This window comes from Rutilus rutilus, assembly GCF_951802725.1.
Source record: "Rutilus rutilus genome assembly, chromosome: 17".
Classification (NCBI taxonomy): Eukaryota; Metazoa; Chordata; class Actinopteri; order Cypriniformes; family Leuciscidae; genus Rutilus; species Rutilus rutilus.
In genome coordinates this window covers 18,063,037-18,081,010 of record NC_140230.1, presented here as the reverse complement: position 1 = coordinate 18,081,010, position 17,974 = coordinate 18,063,037, and the positions used below count along the sequence as shown (strand labels likewise).

At 41.8% G+C, this 17,974-nt stretch overlaps 1 protein-coding gene across 7 annotated transcripts; it reads right to left on the bottom strand.

Moving 5' to 3' along the window:
* Nucleotides 1–388: 388 nt before the first annotated feature.
* g6fl (g6f-like) lies at nt 389–17,253 on the bottom strand. Of its 7 annotated transcripts, none has more exons than XM_084386135.1 (12): nt 17,023–17,253; nt 15,281–15,613; nt 14,922–15,191; nt 9,021–9,056; nt 8,084–8,407; nt 5,136–5,390; nt 1,653–1,691; nt 1,425–1,568; nt 1,195–1,268; nt 943–972; nt 606–652; nt 389–468 (listed from the first exon to the last, which is right to left on the bottom strand). In XM_084386135.1, the coding sequence occupies exons 1-12, from the start codon at nt 17,114–17,116 to the stop codon at nt 447–449; spliced, it is 1,668 nt and encodes a 555-aa protein (XP_084242261.1). In that variant the 5' UTR covers nt 17,117–17,253; the 3' UTR covers nt 389–446. The 7 variants fall into 7 exon arrangements, with proteins under 7 accessions (XP_084242261.1, XP_084242258.1, XP_084242259.1 ...); XM_084386132.1 differs by having other exon boundaries at nt 390–468; nt 1,425–1,547; nt 17,023–17,194; XM_084386133.1 differs by having other exon boundaries at nt 390–468; nt 1,425–1,544; nt 17,023–17,194.
* Between the last annotated feature and the right edge of the window lie 721 nt (nt 17,254–17,974).

Genomic DNA, 17,974 nt, shown 5'->3' with positions numbered 1-17,974 from the left:
GGACTGTTTCAAAAGAGTTTAACTTGGATATCCTATAAGCTTTTCACAATTAATTATTGCATTTTACAAAATGTCTCAACTTTTCTTGATTTGGGGTTGTAAATAAAGGAATTTTTCCACCCATTTTGAATAATGCATTGTATTGTGTTGGGTTTAAGGGTTAAAAATGTCTGTAAACTTAATAGAAAATGTCCTGGCAGAAAATTACCTATTCCGTGTCCATTTTTCTACAGATTTTTTTCTTACAGTGCACTATTATTGACATTACAATAAAAAAAAGTTAACTTAAAAAGTTTCTTTGAATGAAGTTCTCTATGAAAGAAAGTCATTTTTATGGTAATAACAAAAACAGTTTGCTGTCATAAGTTACACATATACGTCTCACACATTTATGTATGTACAATTTTATTTCAGATACAGTTGTTTTATCTCAACATCCACTGTACTCAACCACAGCACTGGTTGTATCTGAAATGAGAAAACACACACACACACGCATGCACGCAAGGAAAACATTAGCAGGATGATTAATGCACAGAGAGCATATGAACAATGACACACATGCACTGTATCCCCCGTATGACCCAGAGACAATCATGTCTCACCTATCTAATTCTTTATATACATCCATTTCACCCGTTGGCTTAAGATCCTAGAGAGAGAGAGAGAGAGAGAGAAACAGGGACAAAGATGAGAAGGGTGGAGACATCTCAGATTTATAGTTTGGCAGACGTTTGATACGGTTCATCTGCTAATATCACTAATGCAGGCGTGACAGAACTGGAATGGAACCCCCCCCCCCCCCCCCCCCCCCCCCCCCACACACACACACACACACTGTCAAACAGATTGTAAAATGTTGGGACCTGTTTTTTGGAACACACACGCACACACACACACTATTACTCATTGCTCTGCCTGAGAAGGACTATAATAACTCACCATGTAGACTGCGCCTTGGGGAGGTGTCTGCTGGGAGAAGAGAGGGAGAGAAAAAGGAAGGAAGAAATAGATTTAATAATAGAGCACAGATAGATATACATTGAGAGAGAAAGACAAGGAGAGAGAGAGAGAGAGAGAGAGAGGGAATGAAAGAAAGAAGGGGTAGTAAAAATAGATTTAATAATACAGCAGGGGGAGAAATAGAAACAGCAAGGTAGACGAAGAGAAGGAGGAGCTGCGCATTTCAATCACCTGTCTCAGATCGTCAGGATTTTCATAGATGTTATCCACCTCTCCGGAGTGGTGAGACAGCGATTGCTCGACACCTACAGGAATAAACACAGACACACAGGGGTTTCACATCACATCACACCAAATCCATTGTGGTTTGCTCTGTCCATCATCTCTGCCAGGGTGAACTGACAGCCGTCATATTTTTGATGGACTCAGGGGGGGGGGGGGGGACAAATGTGGGCCCTTACTTCGGTGGGTGACGCAATAGCCCTGTCTCCATAGCAACACCCCAACAGCTACGGCAATCATGGGTATCAGAAATAGGAGAAATGAGAACGAAGAAACATAGGAGGATGCTGAGACATCTTCTGCTGGGGGGAGTGTGAGAAAGACTGAAAAAGAAAAGCTAAGTTAGGTTACCCATCAGTGTGCAGAAGCGTGTGTGTGTGTGTGTGTGTGTGAACAGCAATACTCACCTGCAGGTGGCAGTGTAGGGCCTGGAGAAACTGTTAGATCTGCTCAACAAGAGTGTCAATGTGAGTAGACAGGAATGGTTAGAAATTATTTAATTATCTTCAAAAATATATTATTCATAAATAAATAAATAGATTCTCTTAGATATGAAGGAGCCACAGTGGGACAGTGCATGTAAGTTTAGAGGCAAACACAGAGCGAAAGGACGGAAGAAACGATACCATCTGCAGACATGACGTAATGAGTATATCCCCGAGTGCGTGTATTGGAAAGATGCAGAGATATGGAGGATGAGGAAGAGAAATGAACAAAATAAGGTTTTGACTTAATGTTTTTGCATATGGTGACGGTGGCATCATTTATGCAAACAGCGAACAAACAGATGTCGTTCTTATCTATCAATTGACAGTCTGAGTCTCTCTGTTATTTACATGTTAGCCTATATCTGATGACACTGCTGTGGTTAAAATACTCTCTAACCATGACTTAAACTCTTGGAAATATTAAATAACTGTAAAAAAAAAATAAAAAAAATTTGTGAATCTTTAGTTAAAAAAAAAAAATCTGAACCATGTTTAAAGGAACAGCTTAAAGGGATAGTTCACCAAAAATGAAAATTAGCCCATGATTTACTCACCCTCAAGCCATCCTAGGTGTATATGACATTCTTCTTTCAGACGAATACAATCAGAGTTATATAAAAAAACGTCTTTCAAGCTTTATAATGGGAGTGAATGGGTTTTTGTTTTTGGAAGTACATCAAAGCGCATCCATCCCTGATAAAAGTGCTCGACACGGCTCTGGCGGGTTAATAAAGGCCTTCTGAAGTGAAGCGATGCATTCGTGTAAGAAAAATATTCATATTTAAACCTGTATCGACTAAAATAACTAGCTTCCGGTAGACGGCCGAAGGTTGTTGGTTCGAGTCTTAATACCGGAAGAAATCAATATTCACTGCTCCGAATGTGTGGTTAACTTGGTTAAATGCAGAGGACAAATTCCAAGTAGTGGTTCTGTGCTCCAATAAAGTGGTGCAGGTATGACGTCACTTTGTAGGCCAAAACGCGGAAGTGAATTAGCATTTTAGCACTTCCGGTTCCATCGTCCCGAAGTCACTCGTGATTTTTTTGAAGCTGTTAGGTGTCTTGAAAAAGGCGATTGCTAACAAGTGTCTAAATGGGACTATACAGAGGCTGTCGAAGAGATTAAACGTCATCACGCCGAGCAGGTAAACTCAGTCTGCTTTTACAGCCTCATTATGCTTATAATTGTGCTCTTATAAACTATTCTAATTCAAACATTCTGGGAAAATGTTTTTAGGTCATATCTGAAAGAGTTGTCGGAAGCTTAGTAATGGTGACGTTGAAATCGTGGGACCATGATGTAGTTCGTTTATAGCCTACCTTTAGCTTTTTACTTCTGGTGACTGCATTTAGGCTTTATAGGCTAATTCATAAAAGTTGTGTTCATCTGTGATAATTACCTTGATGGACTAAACGTGTAAGTATCATACATTTTTGTTGATCTCAGATCTTGTTTTTAGCGATAATCCAAAAGCCTATTGGAAAATCCTATTGGGTTTTTCTCCGGTTTCTCTGGAGTGTTCACTGCTCTCTATTCCCAGAGCAAAGGAAATCTGTTGAAGTTCACTTCATTTGACAAAATACATTCATTCAGAATTCTCTCCAGTGCCATCACACACAGAAGAAACTTGAGATGAAACTTGATATAATGAACGGAACACACCTCATAGCAGAAGCAGGGATGTCCGATACATGAATAAATAATACATTGCAAAGATCTGACTCAAAAGAACAATTCATTCATGGGTCTGACATTGTTCTTCAGACAGACCTATCATATGACCCTAACCTATGATAGGACCACTTTTAAAGGGGTCATATAATGGTACATGCACTTTTACAAGTTGATTGTACTGAAATGTGTGTTGGCAGTGCCTGTACACAACCATCATAAAATGATAAAAATCCATCCAGTGTTTTTTTTTTAAATCTTCTTATGTTTTCCCCCATCTCAAATCAAGCCGTTCCCACGATTGTTGATTGACAGCAGCGTTTCAACACAGACCCGCCCTCGCTCGTGAGTGAGCTGTCAATCATAGTCCGCGCAGACCGGCGCGGTCATTGTTGATACGCTGGAGCACTGTCTATGAGCAGAATGGCGTCTAAGCGATTGTGGTGTTCTGTTCTTGGGTGTAATAACGAACACAGCAGTCATTTTGATGTTTCTAAATCCGAACCGCTGAAGACGCAGTGGCTGAGTTTGTTTTCGAAGGGAATATTCCCCACGATCAACGTCAGTGCTTTCATGTTTGCGCAAATCATTTCACACACCAGACTGCTTTACAAATGAGGGTCAGTATAAAGCTGGTTTTGCTAAGAAGCTGCTCCTGAAAAAAGGATCCGTACCAACTATTCGTGTTCCTGCTGCACCTCCAGAATAACTGAAGTGAGTGTAACGTTTTATTAACCTTTATATTAATATTTATATTAATCTTTGCAAATCGCTTGCTGCACGCTTCACGATGAATGCGGCTGTTTACACTCAGGGTACGTTACGGCATGTTTTCTATGTACGACGTTCTCAATATAATTCATAATCCCACGTTTATAATGACCAACGTGTTATGGTTATTGTGTTATTAAAACGGTGTACGCACAGAACAGAGGGGCGGGGTGAGCAAAGCTCATTATCATTTAAAGACACATGCACTTAAACGGCGTGCTGAAAACAGAGCTGTTTTTGACCAGGTAAAATTAGTGTTTTCTTACAATACTAATGAGAATTTTTAATTAAAGTATATTACAGACTTTTAATTTAGACCCTAAAGAATCATATTAGCTTGTACAAAAATGTACCTGACACCGCATTCTAAAAACACAGTTCCACTTAAAAACACACCTCTATTTCTGTGTGGATGGCTTGATACTTGCATATTTTGAAGTTTGGAAGCCACAGTCTTCATTCATTGTAATTTCAAGATAAATAGCAACTAGTACATTTTTGAAAATTTCTCTTTCTATGTTCCATTGAAAAATGGTTTGGAATAAATGAATAAATAAATGATGTTGAGTAAATCAGTCCCTTTACAATAGCAGAACTGCAGAAGATCTATTTTCTGCACCCTGCTGCTCTAGAGATTCACGAGCCATGTTTGAAATAATCTATAATGATGGAGTTGGGTTTCATGAAATTGATTGGTCAAGGTACTTAATTTTTCTGCATTGTGAAATGTGACCTCTCCGGTGACCTACATGATTCCAGTAACTAATGTTCCTGTCATTCATTCATTATGGAAATCCAATGAAACACTGAAGGCCTATCACACGCAACAAAAATAACTCCTTGGAATAAATATTCACCTTTATTCAGTCAATTTTCAAGTTTTTAAATGTAGGCTAAGTGTTGATACCTTGAAGAAGCAAAGTGCCAGAGAGAGAGTGAGAAATACATCTTTATCTCACCTATATTGGCCATTGTGACGGTGTACATATATTGCACTGAGTTTCCATTTTTCAGATACAGAGTGCAGGCATAACGTCCTGCCGTCTCAGGGGTCACAGGAAGCGCTACAGAGGTTGTGATCCGGCCCAAAACAGCATCTGATTGCAGAACGCGACTGGGATCCTGAACATATGACCATCTGACAACTTTGACCTGTGATCGCTCTGAGTACATACAACTCAGATCCAGAGCGGTGCGGGATGACTTGATGTTTCCTGAGGGTGAAACAGACAGCAGAAGATGGTCAGTGAAGGGTTAAAATGATATATATTCATTAAACAGCCGGGTGTAGCTGGTCAGCTGCATTTGACTGTGACTGATGTACAGTGTCTCCTCAACACAAAGCAGCATCAATCCTGAGCTAATTGAGCTCAGTTTTTAACTGTAATCCCACAAACCACAGAGTTGTCAGCAGCAACGGGCAGGTGTAATTACACATAATGAGATCTGTAATGAGGCCTACTAAAAACATTATGTTAGAGAGAGGGATATATATAGAAAGAAGAGACAAAAGTAAAAGAATTGAGTGAGGAAAAGGAGAGCAGGGAGGACATAAGGGGAAGAAGAGATTAAAGTAACAACGGAGGGAGATCGGATTAAAAAATGGAGCGAAAGATGAAAGTCAAGACACTGACTGATTGACTCTTGGATGCTGAACTACTCTGATTGATATAACAGCTTGTGCATTTATAAAATTAATTCAAGACCAGTGATGCAAGAACATGCAACATTAAGAATCAGTGAATGAGTGTTTGGAGAAACACATGGATGAGGGTGAAATAATGATAGGATTTCATTTTCTTAAAAATTATATTTATTTATTTATATTTAAATTCATATATTTAAATTATTGATGATTTATTTGTGCATATCATTTTTTTATATTTTTTTATTAATGTGCTCACCTAATCTTTAATCATAATCAGTGACAGACTGTCAGGATTATGCTCTAGTCTGGTTAGTTTTCTCTGGGTGTTTCTCAAACGGAAGTCTGCATCCTATGAACGCTGCATATCTCGGCTGCCACGTCATCAAATGTCACTGAAGGCCACACTTACTAGACCGTCTCATTCTAGCGTTTAATGCTGAGGACTCTAGCCTACGAGCCTCAGAAAGACTGGAAGGACTCGGTCTAGGTAGGATGCAGCCTTCCGTTTGAGAAGCACCCTCTGTGTTTTGTTTTCATTGTTTCCTGTTATGCTTTGCCTGAGTTCTGTTTGCTACTTAGTTACCTTAGTTACTTATTATGTTCACCTGTTGTTCATTTAGTTACCTCATTACTCCCTGTGTATTTAAAGACCCCCCTGTGTTGAAAATCTAGTTTTTAATGTTGTATATATTTATGTGGTGTTTTTAACATGCTTTAAGACAAACCATGTGCAAAAAAATGTCAACACCTTCGCTGAGTATTTTCTACTTAAAGGGGTCATATAATGGTACATGCACTTTTACAAGTTGATTGTACTGAAATGTGTGTTGGCCGTGCCTGTACACAACAATCATAAAATGATAAAAATACATCCAGTGGTTTTTTTTTATCTTCTTATATGTTTTCCCGTCTCAAATCAAGCCGATCGATTTTGTGACGTCACAAAATCGACGCCCCTCCCATGATTGTTGATTGGCAGCAGCGTTTCAACACAGACCCGCCCTCGCTCGTGAGTGAGCTGTCAATCATAGTCCGCGCAGACCGGCGCGGTCATTGTTGATACGCTGGAGCACTGTCTATGAGCAGAATGGCGTCTAAGCGATTGTGGTGTTCTGTTCTTGGGTGTAATAAGGAACACAGCAGTCATTTTGATGTTCCTAAATCCGAACCGCTGAAGACGCAGTGGCTGAGTTTTGTTTTCGAAGGGAATATTCCCCACGGCACTTTCATGTTTGTGCGAATCATTTCACACACCAGACTGCTTTACAAACGAGGGGCAGTATAAAGCTGGTTTTGCTAAGAAGCTGCTCCTGAAAAAAGGATCAGTACCAACTATTCGTGTTCCTGCTGCACCTCCAGAAGAACTGAAGTGAGTGTAACGTTTTATTAACCTTTATATTAATATTTATATTAATCTTTGCAAATCGCTTGCTGCACGCTTCACGATGAATGCGGCTGTTTACACTCAGGGTACATGACGGCATGTTTTCTATGTACGACGTTCTCAATATAATTCATAATCCCACGTTTATAATGAACAACGCGTTATGGTTATTGTGTTACAAACGGTGTACACACAGAACAGAGGGGCGGGGTGAGCAAAGCTCATTATCATTTAAAGACACATGCACTTAAACGGCGTGCTGAAAACAGAGCTGTTTTTGACCAGGTAAAATTAGTGTTTTCTTACAATACTAATCAGAATTTTTAATTAAAGTATTTTACAAACTTTTAATTTAGACCCTAAAGAATCATATAAGCTTGTACAAAAATGGCATTATATGACCCCTTTAAAACTGCAGTGAAAAAAGACAGCTTCAAAAACGTGGTTTGAAATCACCTGTGGCTCATTTGCATATTCATGGTTCCATGCATACTACATGAAGCAGGGGTGTAGAGTTAGATTTAAGCAATTTTAAGGCATAAATAAATATTTTTCACAGGAATAAACATTTAAATATGCCATTTTGGTGATCAAGGATGAGTTTTAAGGGATTAAATTATTGACTATGGGGTTTTAAGCCCTTAGTTCAGTTCATTGTTCTGCATAGTTTCAGTTTGCGTGGTTGTCAATACATTTTCTGTCTCCTGAGATTTTTTATTAAAGACCGTTATTTTTTTGATATCCCTTTTCGTCGAGCGCTTACTACAACCACCATTCCGTTAGAATGACAGTTATACAACCAATTTCAAAAAAACAAAATCAAGTCCCGTCCTTTCGTCATGTCAAAAAGTCTCGATGTACATAAAAAATATTACCATGTAAAACACTCAGTCTGTTGCCTTGGCTGAAAGCCCTGTCATCCAGGAAGACCTCACACAAGTAGAGTCCTCCATGCTTCAGGGCTGGGCTTAACAGGAAGGAGAAGTTCCCACCAGCAGCCAGGTAGGCGGGGTCTATCAATCGGAGGTGGTGTTTGGTCGTGTTGGTGGAGCTCCTCCTCCAGCGGTCAAACTGAAATATGAGCTCCATTCTTTTTGAATCAGGATACTCCCAGTAGAGTAGCACATAGTCACCAAGAATGGGGGGACAGGTTAGAGTGACCAGTGAATGAGAGAGGGCTGCCATAGACCTTGGGCCTCCTGTAAAGGACACAGGGTAGGAGAGATTACAAAGGAAGGTAAAGTGACATAGGGAAAGAGACTCATTCAACACAACAGAAAGTCAGAAATACAAAGTACAAGTCAAAAGAGTATAAAAAGAAACTGAAGAAGCCAATCGAGTGAAAAATGGACTGTGATACAAGAACAATATCGTCAATTTGAACTGATCCCGTCCACTGTGCTGCGAGTCACTTTAGCCTCTTTGTTCTTGACACAGTCAAGCGAATAGAACATTACGAGTCCCAGAGCAAAGTCATGTGGGAGATATCAGAAACGAGACAGGCATGAAAATGGGGATTATGTTATTAAGCTCAGCAAAAGCTCTTCAGAAACATTCTCCTCTCAGATTTAATAACCCTGATTAACCATGTGCTGACACAACATTTTGGACCAAAATAGTTTATTAAATTGTTGTACAATCAATCAATAATTAAAGCACGTTGAGGTTAGCTGAAAACAATTCCTTGTTCAGTTAGTTAAAATAACCTGAAGGAGAATATTTAGGTTTGACTAGTGTAGGCTGGGTAAATGGCACATAAGGATGGTCCCATTTTATTCACAATAGTATTCCGGAAACAAAAGAGCCTATTACCATGTGTCATGTCTGTGAAAGAAAACACAGCTCTCTCTGAAAGAGAAAGAGAAAAAGAAAGAGTGGGAGAGAGAGAGAGGAAGTTAGATGTTGTTTATAATGACGATGAAATATTCCCTGCTTTTTTATGTAGTGTAGTCTCAGCTCTGTAACATTGTTTGTATTAAATAATAATAAGCAATCTACATTTTAGACACAGTATTGGCAGTTACAGTACTGTCTACTTTTGTTTCATCAGTAAATATAGTTCCAAACAAAGTCCAAGTAAAATCAACCATTGCTTCTGCAAGCAACACACAGTAGCTATGCATTCTTGAATTAATCAGTGTTTTTGAATGACTTGGTTAAGTGAATGATTCAGTGACTCATAAAGACTGTGGCTGTGTCCGAAATCGCTGCTGAATAAGTAATTACTTTGTGAACATTAAAAAAGTACATTTGATATAGTATAAATGTGAGTGGTATGAATGCAATTCAGATGTATTACATTTGTCAATGTCATGCGCCCCAGCGTCAGTTGCGTCACTTAACTATACCATTCACAAATCATCTCTTGTGGCCTCATGGGATAGTAAAGTGTCCATTCGATACGTACACAATCTCACCAGTAGTAAGTCATCCCAGTACTTGTTAGCTAATATTTTATGAATACTGTGAATTTGGACATAGTCTTTGCATATAATTTTTTTGTCTTGAGTATTCAGAATCAGCCTGTCACTTGTTTCTTTTCTGAATGAACCAGTGCTCTAAACAAATCAGTTGAGTGAATGATTCAAATGGGTCACTCAACACTGACAAGCGGAGTAATACAAACAGGTGAATTTTGGGGTGATTTGCTCTCTGTGACTCTCTGATTGGTGGAATTTTCTGTACAGCATGATGGGTAATGTAGTCTTTCACCATGTATTCCGTTGTTAAACACGATCATTTTGAAAGTTGAAATAATGCGGACTTGTGGCTTCAGAAAATCATATACCATCAATTAACAACCACTGAACTCACAGGAAGTCTGTCTTTAAATGTCTATACGTTATCGTCGAAAATCAATTTCCCAAAGGAGAAAATGAATGGAGACTGTTGCACCCTGTACATAAGCCATCATGATGGTGGGAAAAAAATATGACATGGGAGGAAAATTCTATTTGAAACGCAAAGTTTCTCAGGGGAACGCAAAAGTTTTTCAAGCAAACACAATGTTTTTTTTTTTTGGCAGGAAAACGCAATACTATTGCAAGAGAACTCTTTTACAGTTTTTTTGCAGAAGTTTTGCGAGTAAACGCAAAAACATTGAAATATTATTGATCCTTTTGTAGTGATTGTGACATACATAATTCACCTTTGTTGTTAAGCGTAGTTCTATACACTGTTGATTATAAATGCAGCACTTTGTTCTTAGCGTGTTTCTTCATAACTATTCAGGGATCACGGCCCCTTTCAAATGTTCTTAATGTGTGATGACGTGGGGCGCTTGGCAACGCCATTGTTTACTCTGTGTTTTTCCATTCTAATAAACGACACACGCATTCGTGTGCTCAACGTGAGAAATTGTCTCTTGCAAATTACTGCAATTTCCACACTGGTGACCCCGACATTAGTCTGCTGGACGTATCCAGAGACACGACACGAGTCACACGACCATGACCGCGAACGCTGTCACCCTCAAACTCCCCGAATTCTGGGAATCATCGGCATCGGCATGGTTCGCCCAGACTGAAGCGCAGTTTGCGTTGCGTGAGATTTACCGCGGATACAACAAAATACTACTACATTGTGTCGGCTCTCGGAAATTCAACGGCATCCCGAATGGTGAGCCTTCTTACAAATCCTCCGGCAACTGAGAAGTATACAGCACTGAAAGCCCACCTGTTGAAAACGTTTGAACTGTCAGACGCTGAGAGAGCCAGCAGGCTTTTCTTACTTCAAGGGCTATGTGACAGCAAACCATCTGAGCTCATGGACCGTATGCTGGATCTTTTGGGTGAGCACAGACCCGATTTTCTTTTCATCCAGCTTTTTCTGCGTCAGCTGCCTTCCCAAGTGAGAGCTGCAATTGCCAACACTACAATCACTGACTGTCGGAGACTGGCTGAAGAGGCTGATACATTTTTCCTGGCGAGTCAGGGACATTGCGCGGCCGCGCTTTTTCCCGCGCACATCGCTTCGGTGACGCGGGACGACTCCACACTCATCGCTGCAACCACTTCTCGTCGGCAGCAGTCTTCTGGCCCCCAACAGCCTTCAGGGTTGTGTTTCTACCATGCAAAGTTTGGGACTAAGGCTAACAAATGCCGTTCACCATGCAGTTTCGGCGGTGCAGGAAACGGCAGGGCCGGCGCTCAGTAGTGGCCATGAGTGTCGGCCGCGTAGGCAGGCTGCTTTTCATCCGCGACAGCATCTCCGGACGCCGTTTTCTGTGCGACACGGGAGCACAGAAGAGCGTCCTGCCTGCATCCCGTTTGGACATGTTGACCGACAGCCACGGCCCCCCTATGGAAGCTGCCAATGGTAGCCCCATCCGCACATATGGAACGAGGTACGTCGAATTGTGTTTCGGAGGTCAGCAGTTCGGCTGGGACTTTGTTACAGCAAAGGTTGCCGTCCCCCTCCTCGGCGCTGATTTTTTGTGTGCACATGGACTGTTGGTGGACGTAAAGAACCGCCGTCTGATTGACGCCGTCACGTTTTGTTCGTATACCTGCACGCTCAGTGGGGCCGACTCCATACGACTGTCTAGCATGCTCTCAGCTTCCGATGATTTCCACCGTCTACTTGCCAGTTTCCCAGCCCTCACTCAGCCCACTTTCTCTGCATCTGCCGTGAAGCATGGTGTGGAGCACTCACTGTCAAAGCCCTGCAGGAGTTCCTCAGCATGGTGAATTTTTACCACCGCTTCATCCCTCGAGCTGCTCAGCTCATGCGGCCCTTGCACGAGGCTTTGAAAGGTAAACCCAAGCACGCTGTGGACTGGACTGAGAGCAGAGACAAGGTTCCATGCTGGCGCATCCTTCTCCTACAGCCCCCATCGCCATCACCTCAGACGCATCGGACTACGCTGTCGGTGCTGTCTACGAGCAGTTGGTAGGCGGGGCCTGGCAGCCGCTGGCTTTCTTTAGCCGTCAGCTGCGCCCCTGTGAGCGGAAGTACAGCACTTTCGACCGGGAGCTGCTGGGTCTCTACCTCGCCATCAGACACTTTCGTTCCCTGCTGGAAGGCCGACACTTCACTGCTTTTGTGGACCACAAGCTGCTGACATTTGCCATGGCCAAGGTGGCTGAGCCGTGGTCCGCCCGCCAGCAACGGCATCTGTCCTACATTTCAGAGTTCACCACGGACTTGCAGCATGTTGCCGGTAAGAACAACCGCGTGGCGGACTGCCTATCACGGGCTGTGGCAGGGGCAGTCCATCTTGGTTTGGATTACAACCGTATGGCGGCGACTCAGACCACAGACCCGGACGTGCAACTCCTGAAGACCTCGACTACAGGGCTTCAGATCGAGGACGTGGTTTTTGGCGACGCCGGCACCACGCTCCTATGTGACATCCCCACAGGTAGTCCTCTGCCGGGATGGAGACGACAAGTTTTTGATGCCATTCATGGTCTCTCCCACCCAGGTTCGAAAGCGTCACAGAGACTGATTGCAGCAAAGTTTGTTTGGCACGGCCTCAAGAAGGACGATAGGGACTGGGCTAACACCTGTGTTGAGTGCCAACGGGCCAAAGTACACCGCCACACTAATGCCCCATTAGAGTCGTTCCCAGTTCCAGAGAGACGTTTTGACCATGTAAACGTGGGCCTGGTCGGTCCTTTGCCCTCCTCTCACGGTTTCACATATCTGTTAACCATGGTTGACAGGACCACCCGCTGGCCTGAGGCTGTGCCACTGACGTCAGTGGTGTCTGTCGAGATGACACGGGCATTTATTGGCACCTGGGTATCCCGTTTCGGCACTCCTTCTGACATATCCTCTGACCGAGGTGCGCAGGTCACGTCTGAGCTGTGGGACGCTGTCGCACAGAGCCTCGGAGTGAAACTCCACCGCACAACCGTATATCACCCGCAGGCTAACGGACTCTGTGAATGGTTTCATAGGTCAGTGAAGGCTGCCCTGCGTGCCAGCCTCAAAGACAGCAACTGGGTCGACAAGCTCCCGTGGGTGATGTTGGGCATCAGGACTGCGCCAAAGGAGGACCTTCAGTCCTCATCCGCAGAGCTTGTTTATGGACAGCCGCTGCGGGTTCCAGGGGATTTTGTCCCTAGCACCACGGTTCCCTGGTCTGCTACTCACCAGCGGTCTACTCTACTGGACAATGCGAGGCTTTTCGCACCTGTCCCTACTTCCCGTCACAGCCTCCCTCAGTCACACATCCCCACTGGACTTCAGACGGCTGACTATGTTTTCATTCGCCACGACGCCCACAGGGGACCGCTACACCCGCCCTACGAGGGCCCATTCCGGATTCTGGAGACGGGGGACAAACATTTTGTGTGTGGACAGGGGCGGTAAACCGGAGCGACTCTCCATTGTAGGGCTGAACGATTAATCGCACTTTCCATGTAATCGCACTTAAATCGAGATGGCTTATCGCGATTTTAAAATCGCAAAGGCTGCGGTTATTTTTTATGCTCAGTTTGTCATTGATGTACGGCTCTGTAAACGCTGCTCCATCTGAAAGCACTGTGAATTTGAGTCACTTATAACGTGCATTTGAAAAAACAACACGCGTCAAACATCTTTCCAAAACATAAGTATTTATGAACCTCTTGTCCAACAACAGACAACATTTAATAACATGCATTTACTCCAAACTCACTTCATAACGACAGCTGAGCATCCTCCTTCTGTGAGATGATGTGCTTCTTACACAGAATAAGGCAGTTGTGTATTTATAAGTCATGTTTAATCAAAGCGTTTCAATCTTCTGTTTATTCAGCTACAGCGATAGGGATTTCCTGGAATGATGCGCATTATTGTACTTCTGTGGTGGGGCATATTTATCGTGTTTGCGTGAGAGCGCCCTCTGGCGTTCAAATGGGGCAGTATTTACTACCAATCAGCCGCACTCCACTGACAAGCTGCGCATAAGATAATCGCAAATCGCGTGCGGTTTTGTTGCGATTAATCGTTCAGCCCTACTCCATTGACCGCCTCAAACCAGCTCACTTGGACGTGGCTAGGCCCATTGACCTGGCCCAACCCCCACGACGCGGACGGCCCCCTGCTCTGCACCCTCCCCTTGCGCCCCTTCCTCCCGAGCCTCCTACACTCCATGCCCCACGCCCGGGTCATGACGGGACACCTACTGCGGTGGGGTCTCCTCGACCTCCGGTACAGCGCAGCCGTTGTGGCCGGTTGATACGCCCACCTCCCCGTTGACTGGTTCTTTTTCTGATATGGTGAATTCTGGGGGGACGTGTGTAGTGATTGTGACATACATAATTCACCTTTGTTGTTAAGCGTAGTTCTATACACTGTTGATTATAAATGCAGCACTTTGTTCTTAGCGTGTTTCTTCATAACTGTTCAGGGATCACGGCCCCTTTAAAATGTTCTGAATGTGTGATGACGTGGGGCGCTTGGCAACGTGTTTTTCCATTCTAATAAACGACACACGCATTCGTGTGCTCAACGTGAGAAATTGTCTCTTGCAAATTACTGCAATTTCCACACTTTCATCTTTAATCTTAGGGGCTCGATAATATGAAGTGTATAGGTCTTCTACTGTTAGATAAAATACCTGTTATTTTTTCTTTCATGAGAGTGTTTTTTTTTTACTTTCTGCTTTTTTTTTCTGCATTCTAGAAAAAGACGGAACATTATATCCTTCCCATCGTGTTTAAAAGATAACATTTAGCAGATTATCTGACTAGCATGTTTTCACAAAATATCTTCAAATCTCACCGTTCACCGTCACATTCACCCTGTGCTCCGAGACAGACGTGTCATTGTTACCATGGACACGGATTCTGCAGGTATAGACTCCGGAGTCTTTACTGGTGATGCGAGGCAGCTTGCTGAGCAGACTGCCCTTGTCATGGGAGATTTCAGTGTATAGCTGTTCCCCCGAGGAAGACACCCACGTTCCCCAGGCAGCCACGGAGGAGGGAGACACCTGAGCTACCAGTCTCAGTGTACTGTCCACTGTGACAGGGGGTGTGGGAGTGACAGTTACTGCAAAAGAGAGGGAGAGAATGCCTGGAGATATCAGACACATTGAGACATGATGAATGAGGTGTGCATGGTGGGGTTGTGTAGTCTACATTTAATCAGAGCGAGCAGAACAATCCTTTCCTGTAGCTTCTTGTCATCCTGTTCTATCACACAGGAGTAGCGTCCTTGAGAAGCTGCTGCAGCCTTGAAGATCAGAGAGGCATCCGCAGAGATCTCAAAAGTCTTGCCTCCAAATACTCTGCTACTGCGCCCATCTGTTTGTCCATCGATGCAGCTGGCTGATAACAAATATGACCAGCGATCCTCCCTCGCTGACATCATCTTCCAGGTAACCAGTACAGAAGATTTGGGTGGTGAATCAAAGCAGGATAGGGTGACAGATGAGTCCTCACGTACCATGACCACATCATTCCATAGATTACCTGTAGATCATATTTTTTAAACGCAAGAAGTCACACACACACACACACACACACACACACACACACACACACACACACACACACACACACAAACAATTACTGAAAAGTATGACATCTATAAAAACATATAAAAACATTATATATTCAAAAATCAGTCAAGACATTAACTTGAGAAACTTTCATAAACTTTCCAAGAAATACACTTTAAAAAATAATGAATCATTTTGAAAATTACACTGTTAGTTTATCTTTTTCCATAAATTCCCCCCTAATTTTCTGTGGAGCCCCTTGAATCCCCTTGCAGACCCCTGCGGGTCCCCAAACCACAGTGTGAAAACCCCTGTAGTGCAGTATAAGCTGCAGTTATCTATGTTAATCAGCGCATGAATATAAACTCAATTCAATTTAGTGTCTCTGTGGTTCATTTAGATGACAGAGATATCTAGAGATTCTAGTCCCTAAAGTATGTTTGATTTTTTGCGGTATAGAATTAAATGAGTTAGGCTATACTTGGAAATTGAACTTTTCAGGTTTAACTTAATTTCATTTCAGGCCAAATAAAGTAAAAAAAAAAAAAAAAATTATATATATATATATATATATATGTATATATCAGTGATAATTCATACACAACAATTAGATTATATAAGATTTTATATATTCATGTGTTGTTCTCAGGTCTTTCTGTTGAACCCTTTTCCTGCCTTGCAATAATGTGATCAAATATGAAGGCATACAGCTGTTCAGAACATGTTGCTTCCCAGCATAATATATATATGAGAGAGAGACAGAGTTATATATATCTATATAATATTACATTTTATCATATAGATGTGCAGAAGATGCATTCTCTTTGATGACTGTAATATTTATTCACTTTAGGTTGCCTGAAATAGTCACACTTGAAAAGTTGCATTTTCAGTATAACTGATTTAACACAATACAGTACAATACAATACAATACATTTCAATACAATACAATACAATACAATACAATACATTTCAATACAATACAAGATACAAGATATATGTATATATATATATATATGGGTGGGCCATTTATATGGATACACCGTAATAACATGGGAATGGTTGGTGATATTAAAGTCCTGTTTGTGGCACATTAGTATATGTGAGGGGGCAAACTCCTCAAGATGGGTGGTGATATATACATATACTAATGTGCCACAAACAGGACTTTAATATCACCAACCATTCCCATGTTATTACGGTGTATCCATATAAATGGCCCACCCTGTATATATATATATATATATATATATATATATATATATATATATATATATATATATATATATATATATATATATACATTATTATATGTTGCACGTATTCTTTATCGTTATACTATAACAAGCTTTTAAATTTGTTTAGATAGATTTTCATACCTGCCATGAGCGGAGAGATGATAAAGCATGAACCAAAACAAACAAGTATGAAAGCATGAAAATAGTTCCCCATGGTGCTGCTAGGAAACAACATTAATAGTTAGCTAGCTAAAGTGCAAGAGTATGTCTTCTTTTCTTGCATTTGACCACAAGCATAAGACAGGAAAATGGCAAAACACTAAGTTCTGAGAACAACATGTGACAGAAGCTGATAAACAAATGTCAACACACATATAAAAAACGGAAGCAACATGGAGGCTGATAAACAGAACACAGTAATTTATATGCAGTTACAGTATCATAATGAGATAAGTCAGTGTTTTTATCTGCAGTCACATACTCCTGCTTCTGGCTATAACAAGGATCATATAAGTACAAAATAGTATAATAGATCATATAGTACAAGTATAAAAATGCTCATTTCTGAACTGCAAAATGTAGGAAATGTTGGCTGGTCATAAAACTGAACAGAGTGGACTGTTAGCCAAGAGTGTGGGAATATGCTTGTAAAAAGAGAGAGAAAGAGAGTGAGAACATAAGAAAAAGGATTTAGAGATGTAATCAGAAATGGTCTTCAGCTTCTGGCTAAATGTCTTTACATCCCTGTAAATGTCTTTAATTAAAGTTAACAGACTTATCAGCACCTCCAAGTCCCATTACCAGCTTAGCTTCTAATCACCTCTGAGCTAAAGAATGAGAAAGGGTCTAAAGAAAAGAGATAAAAATAAAGAAAACTGAAATGGAGAAAAGACGGTAGGGGTAAATGAGCTGGGGAAGAGAAACTTCAGAGAGAGCAAACTAGGGCAAAGCAGCTAATGAGAGTCAAAGTAGCCTACTGTATGTGCCATTGGCCCAGTGCAAATGACAGAGAGAATGAGTAAAGAGAGAGATGCTTCAGTTTTTATTTAATGGGGTGTGAAAGTAATAGAAACTGAATGGAACTGTGGTAGAG

Excerpts from the sequence above, each read along its gene's own strand:
- g6fl (XM_084386135.1), bottom strand. The coding sequence starts at position 17,116 with ATGTTGTTTCCTAGCAGCACCATGGGGAACTATTTTCATGCTTTCATA. Across the intron at positions 1,569-1,652 it reads CCCTACACTGCCACCTGCAG|TCTTTCTCACACTCCCCCCA; the intron begins GTGAGTATTGCT and ends TTTCTTTTTCAG. Across the intron at positions 469-605 it reads GTATATAAAGAATTAGATAG|ATACAACCAGTGCTGTGGTT; the intron begins GTGAGACATGAT and ends TTCTCATTTCAG.